Source organism: Limulus polyphemus, unplaced genomic scaffold (assembly GCF_000517525.1).
Source record: "Limulus polyphemus unplaced genomic scaffold, Limulus_polyphemus-2.1.2 Scaffold1909, whole genome shotgun sequence".
NCBI lineage: Eukaryota > Metazoa > Arthropoda > Merostomata > Xiphosura > Limulidae > Limulus > Limulus polyphemus.
The window spans coordinates 81,306-92,953 of NW_013667519.1; the positions used below are offsets into that span (position 1 = coordinate 81,306).

Below are 11,648 nucleotides of genomic sequence, written 5' to 3' on the forward strand. Positions count from 1 at the left end.
GGAGGGGTTATCATACGAGGAGAGGTTTAAATCTCTCAAATTGTTTTCTCTTTAAAAAAGAAGAAATAGAGGTGATCTGATTGAGGTGTGTAAGATTATAAAGGAAATTGATAGTGTTGTTGCATTATCTTTTTTCATACTTAAAAGTTAGAATAGTAGGACTAGGGGACACAAGTATAAATTTTGGCAGGATAGCAGTCATCTTCAGCTAAGACAGATTAATTTCCTAACAGGGTGGTGAGCCTTCAGATGTTGTGGAGGCAGTAAATTTAAGTGAGTTTAAGGAAAAGCTTGATAAGTATATGAATATATGAATGATTAGGGCTGGCTTTAAGTTTTATGTATGTATATATATATTTATTTATTGATAGTTTTAGTTTTGTTTAGAGGATGGAACAGCTGAGATGGACCAGTAGGTTCCATGTTGTCCCAAAACATTATGTTATGTTATTGTTATAATTTCACATACTGTTGCTTTTTTTCTGTTCAAGATCGGAGCTGATGGGATGCGATCACTGGTAAGAAAGACCATGAATGTGAATTATACAGCTTGGAACTATGACCAGAAGGCTATTGTGGCAACATTAAAGCTTTCTGAGGTTTGTCTGCAACCTTAAATTCTAATAAAGCAGTTGGTTTTTCTAAAGAGTATTTAAACTATCAATGTACCATGTAAGTACAAAATGGAACAAAAGCTGAAGAATTGATCTTCAGTTAAAATACTGTACTATTAGTTTCAAAAACTATCCATTTGAAAATTAGTTGTTTCTGTTATACATTTTGTTATATATATTTTGATGGGTTTTTAAACTCATATTTTAGAATATAAATCCAATATTGTTATAGTTCTAATGGTTTATGTAGATCAGAAGTATAAGATCAATTCTTTAAATACACCTTTCATTTTCTATGTGTGGCTTCATGTTTATATAATCATATGTCTTGCTATCATGGAGTATAACATTGTGTATATAAAAAAAAAATGCCATCTTTGAAAATGCAGTGGTAGAAGCTTGCCTATTGCAAGCAATGAGTTTTTATTTGTTACAGAAGTGTTTAAAATCATGTTGGACTGCTGATATTTTCACTTCACATTATTTTTTGTTAGTCAGTTATTTATTTCTAATCTGAAGTGTGTAAAAACATCTCATGTTTATCTTTTCTGCCACAAATCACTGCCTAGGATGTTATTTGTTCCGTTTCAGAACTCGTGAGATGGGCTACATCTATTGCAGCCAAACATATATTTGAAAAGCTATTTGTATGTGCATATTTAATGTGGTGCAATGCGTCATTTTAGGTCAAACAGAAACAATTAACATTATGTTTGACTGCAGAATTTTTTTCACATTCCTCTTAGTTAGTCATTTAAGGATTTTTAATGAGGTATGTAAACTTAGCTTAGCAGATCTACATTTCTTCTTCCACAAACCTCTGCCTGGGAGGCCTTTTGTTAAATTCCAGAACTCATCAAGGGATGAATTTATTGGAGTCAAAATAACATTATTTAATCATTTTAAAAGGCACAAAAAACCATATTGCTTTATCAGCAAAGCAATATAACTAATTAAGGAGGAATGTGGGGAAAAAGCATTTACCATTAAAGATTATTTTAATCACATTAATTAGGAAAGAAAATTGTCTTTTGTTTTTCTATGAGATTTTTATAGTACATACAATCATTCAAATTGTCACTTTTAGTTTATCCAGTAAAGCTTTTTGTTCCAGCTGTGTTTTGAAATTGTGCTTCATTATATATGTTAGTGCTCTAATGCTTTACACAACATGGTTCACTTACCATTTTATTTAAAACTTGTATTTTTCCATTTCAGCCAACAGAAAACAATGTTGCATGGCAAAGGTTCATAAGCACAGGACCAATTGCACTATTACCAGTGAGTAAAACTTAGTTTACCTCACCTAAATTTCTTTGTTGTTCTAATATATGGCCAAATATACTGGCACTGAACTAATGAAACAATGGAGTCTTAATCTTTATAAGTATAAATTTGAGAAGGGTGTATTTAATTAGCTATACCGATTGCCAGGTTGATGTTTAGTTTTTCTTTAAGTACATAGTGTGCTTGGACCAAAAATTAATATTAATAGGTATTGTAAAAAAATGGAATTCTGATTGTACTCTCATACACTAGCATTTACTCATAAAGTAGATATGTCATTTTTGAAATATTGCTGTCACTTTAGTGTAAAAGTAAGAAGAAAAAAAGCATCCTAGTGGCATAGAGTGTAATTAAAAAAAGTGTAAAATATGTTAATTAATGTTTTTTAGAAGTGGAAGTACTTTGTCTGGAAAATGGTAGCTTTCAAGTTAACTCTTTCCAAATAGGCTCGGTTATTTTGACTGAAAGTATCCATACTATAACTTTTAGTGTGGTATGTGTATATTTATGAACTTTAGCAAGCTTTTAATAAACTTTACAAAACTTTTATGCACAAAAAAGTCTAATTTTTTAATTAAGTATTTTTACTAAAGATTTGTATGTGGATATATGGAGCTAGTGTTGACTAGTCTGAGTGTAAGGTGATTTTCATGTTAAGGTTAAAATACTTTTATTCATCTTACAGTTTACAAATCTTATTTGCATAATCTCTAAGAGCTCCTAAATTAATATCAAGCATTTTTTTTAATTAAAATTTTGTATTTGATCTGCTATTTTTTCTGTCCTAACCCTGTTCAAACTCTGTTGATTTGACTGACTTTGTAACCACCACAAAAATTACCAAATAAATTCAAATTAATTTTTCTTTCTAGAATTGCTGCATATTGTAACAGAAAGCTACAGTTGTTTATTTGAAGTAGCTTAAGGCTTGTAACAGTCTACATTTGTTTCTACTTAATTTTATTTTTTTATTGCTATTTGAACTAATAATCCCATGATACAAGCTCTAACTCACCCAGCGGACATGTAGCTCAAGTTACTGTATTGAATGATTTAATGCACATGCTATTCAAAAGCATACCTTGTGAAGAAAATATTTTATAGTCATTATTTTCAGAAACGGTGCAACCTCCCTCACCCAAAGCTATCTCGATCCTGGTTTGCCCTCTAAGCATTGCTAAAAAAATATTTCGCTAACAGCTCACCAGTCTTTTATACCTTTTGTTTTCGCACCATTTCAGAACTTGTGCTGATCATGTGACTACCCTCCACTAATCATACTGTGCCATCTATACTAGCACAGCTAGCTCCCTCTACTATTCTAAAACAATTCTAACTTTCTCAATTGACATTCTAGTGTATAGACGTATGTTTCAACTCATTTTATGTGACTACAAAATTTTAATTGTGCTTGATCACAAACTCGTATCAGTTTGAACTTTTAGTTTCAACTTCTTGTGTTTGATAATCATTGTTTCTACTCATTTGTTTTAGAAATATTTCTGTTTTACTAATTCTAATTTGTTCATATGAATTTAAGAAATTCCCGTATTAGTAGACAATGGTTTTGACATGAGTCCCCAGGTCTCGGGGTCAACGATGTCTGCTAGGGAAGCACATGCTTTAGTTTGCAGGGAGTTCATGTCTTGCATTTGGCCAACGATTTCTTCTTTCACATTATGATTTTTTTGTGAGGAAGGATATAACTACTGTATGGAAATTTCTTTCAATGTCGCTTTTAACCTGTTACGCCTCTGTGTAATATGCTGGGTTAGGTATTGTTCTTTTTCCCAGGAGACTTGTGGTAAGTTTTTCAGTGTGTATTCCTCACTACCAGTAGGTATACTCATGTTTGGCAAGTTTATGTATGCTTCTGTGGATGGACTTGATTTCTGCACTCGATAATTAGGTCTTTCATGTTTTCCCTACTCAATATTTGGTAAGTTAGATTTTTTAAATTCTTTTACCTTCTAAGTTACTTGTGTTTAAATTTGTAAGTTTCTTTTTCTTTATTACTAGTCACATCTAATTGGGGATTAGATTTGAGACAAAATTTGTTATTGTCAAGGTGCCTTTTTATTCTCGTATTCTTCAGGGAAGGTTTTACTTTCATGTCCTTTGTCATATAGATTCTTTGAGTGGACTTGTATGTTTGGTATTTAAGGGTCTTTTATCTTCTAAGTTCCTTTAGTGGTTTTGTACTTTAGGTGTTGCTTATTGTTTTAGGTCGAATTTCATAGTTTTTAAATTTTTTTGTGTACATTGTAGACTCTACAAATTTCTAAGTTTTGTTAGTATTGAGTACTTTCTCTAAGCATCTTAAATGTGTTTTTGGCCACTTCACAACAGTACTGTGGGTTCTGCAGTTTCTAACTGAAGGTTTCTGTTTTCAGTTCTGCTCCTCCTCTATCCACATCCCAAACTGCCCAGTTTGCAGCATGGAAGTAAAATAGTTCTACTTCTCTCAGAGCAGTATTTGTAGAACCATCACTTCAGTCTTTGCAGACTCTGCAATGTACTTAGTGAAAACAGCACATGGATGGTCACTGATGTAATTTGTGCCAGTATCTACACCATTTGTTGTCAGGAGGTCAGGCAGAAAAAATATTTGTTGGACCCCAATTTTTCTATGATAGTTCATGTTTTAATTTGTTTGTAAGAAGCACATTGTGTGATTTGAATTTATCATATGGTATAATTTAACAAACTAATCAGTTATTAATTTATCACACAAAACTCTTTATTTATGTTCTATAAAGTAATAAACTCACAGGTTTATAAAAATTAATTACCCAAAGTTAACAATCATCATAATGAAAATTATCTGAGATTGGCTTCTTCAGTTTGAGCTTTCTCAGTTTCACCTCATTGTTTTCAACTTTGTCAGAAGCACTTAAATGTGTGACTTATAAAATATTCATAGAATTAACAAAGAAATCAATAAACTTAAGTAATTATCAGTTTTTATGATCAAAAGATAACAGTCATCATAATTAAATGAGATTGACTTCTTCACATTGAGTTTCTGTCATATCATCATTTATCTCACATTCTGCTCTCTAAGTCATCTAAGTCATACTCCTATTCTAGAGCAATTAGTGATTCATCCTCAAAATTAGATATATGTGCCTTTTGTTTTTTCTTTCATCATCCATATGTAGCTGTTGAAGGCCACTTTGATCTGGTGCCAGCTTATCTCCATAGGTGGAAGGCTGGTTCAGAATCATACTCTTTTACATTTTTTGTATGTAACCTTATCTTCATAAGGTCTGATACAGTCTCTGGTTGAAGCCCATTCAGCAAACCTGTATGCACTAGTTTGTACAAACTGAATCCATGCTCTACTTCAGCACTGTGTGCTTGCAGGATGAGTATAATAACAATGAATGTAGGAAAGTTATCATGTCCACCTCACCATCAAATTTCCTGCTCGATTGCTGCATTGTTAACCCTCTGATTTGTACCCTTTGTCTGATCAGTCACAGACTGGATAACAATTGTCTTTATGATGGTCCATTCATTTATAACTGCATCTGGACTGAATGTTGTGCACAGATTGTGTGGTTCTTGAAAATGATGTAAGAGCACCTGGATCTCAGTATCACCAAACTTTTTAAGAGCTCTTAGTTGTTCAATGGCCATGTATTGATTTTGAACACTGAAAGTGCCGAGATATTTGGGTCATTCAGGTTTCCAAACCTTTTTTTTCAAGATGATAAATTAAGGTATTTAGGATCTTCTCTGTGCCAAAACTTGTTGAATCATTCTGCAACTCTGTGATACCAAGGTGAAATGTGAAGTCCTCTTGCATGCTGTCCTTGAGTAACCCATGAAGAGCTGGTTCATCCCATGTCCTATATCTTTGCAACTCTTCTAGAGTTGCATTTAGGGCCTTGGAAACATCACTTAGGATAGAATCCTGCCTCTGCACTCTTTCAAAAAAATTCTCTAAAGGATGATGTGATGTCTAACATTGGATGAAGATAGATAACCATCTTTCTTGATCTTAGATGTTTCAGAAAACCATTTGCTTTACCTTTGGGGGCAGCAGATGCACTCTGATCATTGGAGACAGCATTTTAAATGTGCAATCAATGCTGGGTATACCTTGAGTAGGTTTTCTATTTCTATATTTATATGTTGCACCTACATGTGCCTTTTACTTGTGTAGGGAGCCTTTTCTCGGTGTTTTCCACCTTTTTTGATTTGATCAGTCCAGTCCTGGCTACTGATGAATTTTGATATTACAAGTAAATGCTCAAAAGGAACTCGTCTAAAACTTTTTGGTGCTTCAATTCTTTGGCTGCATCTTTGATAGCCAGTTCTACTCTATAAGCTATGTAATGTACTGGGATGAACCAACTTGCTTTCTGTTTAAACTCCATTGCAATGCCTGCCCTGGCCCTAAAGTTGACTGCAGCCCCATCCCAAGGAAAACCAACAATATGGTGGTGAAAATGTTCCTCTGCAATGTTCAGTTCTTTTAGTGCTTCTAACATTGTTGCCAGAATACTTGCAGAATTTGGATGGTCTACAACCTTGCAGGCAACAAGAAATACTGTAATCACCCCTAGTTTTGCAGCATGGAAGTGAAATAGTTCTACTTCCCTCAAAGCAGTATTTGTAGAACCATCACTTCAATCTTTGCAGACTTTGCAATATACTTAGTTAAAGCAGCACTTGGATGATCACTGATGTAAGTTGTGCCAACATCTACACCATTTTTTGTTTGGAGTTCCATTAACCATACAAAGTCCTTAAAAGGATGGTTATATAGTACAAGTGCATGAGCTGAGCTAATTAGCCGAAAAATCCTCTCTTTTTTTCAGCAGCTGTTATCGACTCGAGCTCTTTTGGCCTTACTTCAACCTGGTTTTACTTTGCTGCATCCTGTATCCCTTGTCATTTCACATGGCACTTTGATTTAGCTTGATCATAGAAAGCAGAGGTCTTCATATTGGAATTGGTCCCATTAAAGAAAGGTGATTTTTTAGTCTGGCATACTTCTGCAGACTTTGCAGCAAAACTTCCCTGTGTCATCATCTTCAACTTCAGTCCAAGAGAATTCAGCTTTCCAGCGAGTCTGAGGGAGTTATAAAATGTAACAATAGTTAAATGAATGCTAAAATACCTAAAATGCCTAACGGAAAAATGCAATGTCAGTTTGAATTTTTAAGTATGTAGGGGCAAATAATACCAAATGCTTAAAGCATTTGTTCAAATTACTTATGTTTTAAAAATTTTAACTTAATTATTTGTGTGATCACATTTGACCAATAATTTTATGTTGGCAACTTAACATTAGGATATAGATCATTAGATGGGTTTTGTGTATGGATAGGTCTATACCTGGAAATTCCTCTTTGGATGTTGATTCTTTTCATAATCTTTGTGATCTCTATTTGGTGCAACTTTTGTCGGTTGTTAGATCCTTTCGAAAACATCTTACCTTTGTCTGCTTTGACATAACTGCCCTAGCTGTCAGTTATCATTTGCATGCAGCAGATCATTGGCAGCAAAGTTACATTGTGAAAAGTGTGTGTGTGTGTGTGACTACCAAAATGACAGTGTAAATGAACATTCATGATTATTGGGCCCGGCATGGCCAGGTGGTTAGGATGCTCGACTCGCAATCTGCGGGTCGCAGGTTCGCATCCCCATCCCACCAAACATGCTCGCTCTTTCAGCCATGGGGGCATTATAATGTGACGGTCAATCCCACTATTCGTTGGTAAAAGAGTAGCCCAAGAGTTGGCGGTGGGTGGTATTGACTAGCTGCCTTCCGTCTAGTCTTACACTGCTAAATTAGGGACGGCTAGCGCAGATAGCCCTCGTGTAGCTTTGCGCGAAATTCAAAACAAACAAATCATGATTATTGTTGAAATAATTTATTCTTCGAATATAAGATTTATTGAATCACAAAAAATGCAAGCAAATTATTTTCTGGTATTTAGTTATTGATTTTATTTCATATTGGTGATTTATGTATTTTATTTTCTGTGGAAAAATAGCTTGAATCATATCAAGAGTGATTTGTTCTCTCTAATTTATCGTGTTATTGTGTATTTGGCCTTAGCCACAAAATTGAAGCCATGGATATAATTGATCATTCATGATTGTTGAAGTATTTTATTCTCTGAATATATATATTTATTTAAACACAAAAAACTTAAGTAAATTATTTTTTGGCATTTAATTACCTATTATATTTCATGCTGATGATTTATGTATTTTATTCTCAGTGGAAAAGTAGCTTGAATTAATGTTAAGAGTAATCCGTTCCTAGGGGATTTATCATGTATTTGAGCTTGGCCAGGAAGGCGAAGGCCAGGATAATTTCTGGAAGCATGTGAAATGCTGAATCAATATCACTTCGGTCTATTTACTTTGAATAAAACATATTTTTCATAGAAATGCTGCTGTGTGACATGGATAGGAAATTGTTTTAATTAAGTTATAAAGTGTTGTGAAAATTTATTTGAAAATTGAGTCCTTGGTCACAATTTTGCTGGACATTATCAGGCATCTTCCTGTGACTAACTGTCACTATGTCCCATGCTAACACTTGCTACATATGTGGACGAATTATGCACTATCTGTTGACAATGGGCTGATTCTGAACTACCTGACAACTTTTCATCAAACTACTTATTCAAGATGCTCCCCTGTGTTTTTTTTTAACAGGGAGAATTGCTGTTGTTGCTCACAATATCCTGTTTTCCACTGAATTTTTTCCCAGGTGGACAGCAACTGCATTGCTTTGGTGTGCCACAAGACTCTACTCTTGGTACATATTTATTTGGGCCCATTGTTGATTACACGCTAGACATTCCATTTTTGTCCACGCTGTGCTGTTTCATATCTGAGTCAATCAACACTTCCAGAAAGGTGCTGTACATATCTTTCTTGAGGCTTGGGTGCCTGCATATTACATTCCGCCCTATATATATTATAGTTATTATTTCCCAAAATGGTACTACCTCCTAATTTGGAAATTTCTATAAAATTATTACCTTAGCTACTCTATTTGAACATTGTTTTAAAACTACATGAGGTATGTTCATCATGAATTTAAGAAAAAGTTATTTTTTAATGTAAGATACATGTGTTTAATTTTTGCATTTAATGTTGTAGTTTATCACGTGAATGTTATTTTTCATTGGAGTTTGATCTAATATTAAACTGAATCTTCTATATTTTAAAGCCCTGGTTGGGACTGAATATTTATCTGAAATTAATGGTCTAGGAATAGAGTTGGAGTGAATACAGTTTCCGTCAACTTAAAACGTCTTAGAACATGTTTCCATAGGTAGTTTAAAATGTTATTTCAAGGTGTTTGCTATCTACTTCATTGAATACTGTTGTGCCTTCTCCGGCCCCTCCACCTTTGCAATGTGGGATTCTAGCTTTGAATGAGGAGAGGTAGTACCATTTTGGAAGTTAACATTTTCTTACATTGAAAAGTTATTTCCAATAGATACTTATGACCTGTAACCAACTTCCCACCCTTCCTTCCCATTGATATGCTGGTGTTTCTAGTTTGTACATGTCAATTCTCGAAAGTGAGTATTGTGCTAGAATACTAGAGGTAGCTAGCTGCACTAGTACAGATGGCACAGTATGATTGGTGGAGGGTAGTCACACAATCATCACATGTTCTGAAATGGTACAAAAATGAAGGTGTATAATACTGGTGTGCTGTTATCAAAAAATATTTTAGCAACGCTTAGAGGGCAACCTAGGATCAAGGTAGCTTTAGGTGGGATGAGGTGAATACCTATCAGAAATACATTTTCAGTGTAATAAAATGTTAACTTTCATTATATTACCTAATTTTTACATTTTAGGCACTTTTATGACAATAAATAAAGAATATACATGAAAACAAGAAATATAGTACTTACCTTTGACTTATTCTTGTTTTGCAGTCAGTTGACAATGAAATTTATGCTTACTTTTTTTTACACTGGTTGTACTAATACACTAAATAATTTTTATTTACAGAAATAATGCACCTAAGAACCTAGAATAATAACATGCACAAAGCAAGCGATTTCCTATAACTATCATAATTAACTGTCTTTCTAATTATGGCATAACAGTCTTAAAATAATTGCCTTAGCTACTCTATCTGAACTTTGTGATAGCAACTTTCAATATTTAGGCAAAATAACTAAAAATCTCAACTGAAAACAACTTAGCATTATACGTCATTCGGTAAATTAAAACTTTGTGTTTTTATTCGTTATAAATGATGTAATAGAAAGTGTTAAAGAGAATTATTAGCACTTTGTAAAGAAAGGATGTGACAGATGGGTATGGTGAGTGGGTCTGACTTTCTAGTTTAAGTCTCTGTAAGTCTATAAATCGTAGTCTTTGCCTTAGTAATATCCATACTATAGTGTCCAATGTACATTAAGCTCAGGATGTCAGAGAGGGGTGATGAAAGAAGTATAGGATAGGCAAGTTGAAGCAAACAAATGTCACAATACACACATACAAGGGGATTTAGTTTAGATTTCTTTTTTAAATTAAGAAATTAAAAATGATATAATTTTAACATTTGCTTTATTAACTCTGTTTTAATGCCAAGTTTATCTGTGTACATTGATAAAGTAGTTTAATTAAGTATTGAATGTGACTTTGTGACACATGAGCTTTGACCTAATCGTAGAAGAGGGTTAAAGATTGTTATACATACACATATTTATTAAAAACATTTTTACTGATACAACAGACAAAATTGAGTTTAAAACACAAAAGGTTAAAACAATTTCATTAAAATAAAATGTTTAAAAACTTGCCTTGTTATGTTTCAACAGTCTTGTGCCTTCCTCAGTAAAAAGGTTGTCAGTGTCATTTACCCAGACCTTTTAAAGTCATCCTTTATATATATATTCATATGTGTTTTTTAGCTCAGTGATGACCAGTCCTCATTGGTGTGGACAGCAACATCAGAGCTGGCTGACCAACTGATGGCAATGCCAGAAGATAACTTTGTTGATGCTTTGAATTCTGCTATTGTAAGATATGTTGGAATTTGACTTGTGTAGTTCTAGGTCATATATTGTTTAACTTATCTTAAGATCCTATATGATGAAAGCTGGGTTGAAAATTGACAAAGATAACACAAGTTATAATGTGTTGTAAGTTGACCTGAAGTAGTTTTAGGTTCTTGTATGTTATAATTTGTATTCAAAGTTGCCCTGAGTTTTAAAACGTCATGAGATTATTTTTAATGTAAGATACATGTGTTTTAATTTAATTATTGTTGTAGTTTATCATGTGAAAGTTGGTCTTTATTGGATCTTGATCTAATGTTAAACTGAATCTTCTATATTTTAAAGCCTTGATTGAGACTTGATCTAATATTGTAGTTGATCATTTGAAAGTTAAAGCCTTGCCTGAATCTTGATATGGTTGTAACTTAATTCTCTCCACATGGGCTCAGTCAATTTGACCGACCACGTGACCTTATTGCACTCGTTTAAAGTCTTATCCATGAAAGTATTGAGTATTTGTTTTGAATAATTCATGTGCAAATTAATTTTCATGTTAAGACTAAAAATAATTTTCTTCATCTCAAAATTCCAAAAGTTCATTTGTGTAATCTCTAAAACCTCCTAAATACATTTCAGATGTCTGTTTTCACTAAAACTTTATATTTTATCTATTATTTTCTCTACCCTAACTCTATATAAGGTTGGTCAAGTTGACTGACATTGCACCCCCCCCCCCCCAAAAAAA

General features: G+C 33.4%; 1 protein-coding gene and 1 long non-coding RNA gene across 2 annotated transcripts in view; one reads left to right on the forward strand and one right to left on the reverse strand.

Annotated features, from left to right (window-relative positions):
- LOC106465323 (ubiquinone biosynthesis monooxygenase COQ6, mitochondrial-like) overlaps positions 1-11,648 on the forward strand; it is a 62,255-nt gene that overhangs the window by 25,287 nt on the left and 25,320 nt on the right. The window contains exons 6-8 of the mRNA XM_013925533.2: positions 492-599; positions 1,833-1,895; positions 10,817-10,924. Of these exons, the coding sequence (XP_013780987.1) occupies positions 492-599; positions 1,833-1,895; positions 10,817-10,924 (279 nt within the window). The remainder of the gene's footprint in view (positions 1-491; positions 600-1,832; positions 1,896-10,816; positions 10,925-11,648) is intronic.
- LOC111087234 overlaps positions 11,329-11,648 on the reverse strand; it is a 14,926-nt gene continuing 14,606 nt past the window's right edge. The window contains exon 4 of the long non-coding RNA XR_002611950.1: positions 11,329-11,395. This is a non-coding gene — a long non-coding RNA (uncharacterized LOC111087234). The remainder of the gene's footprint in view (positions 11,396-11,648) is intronic.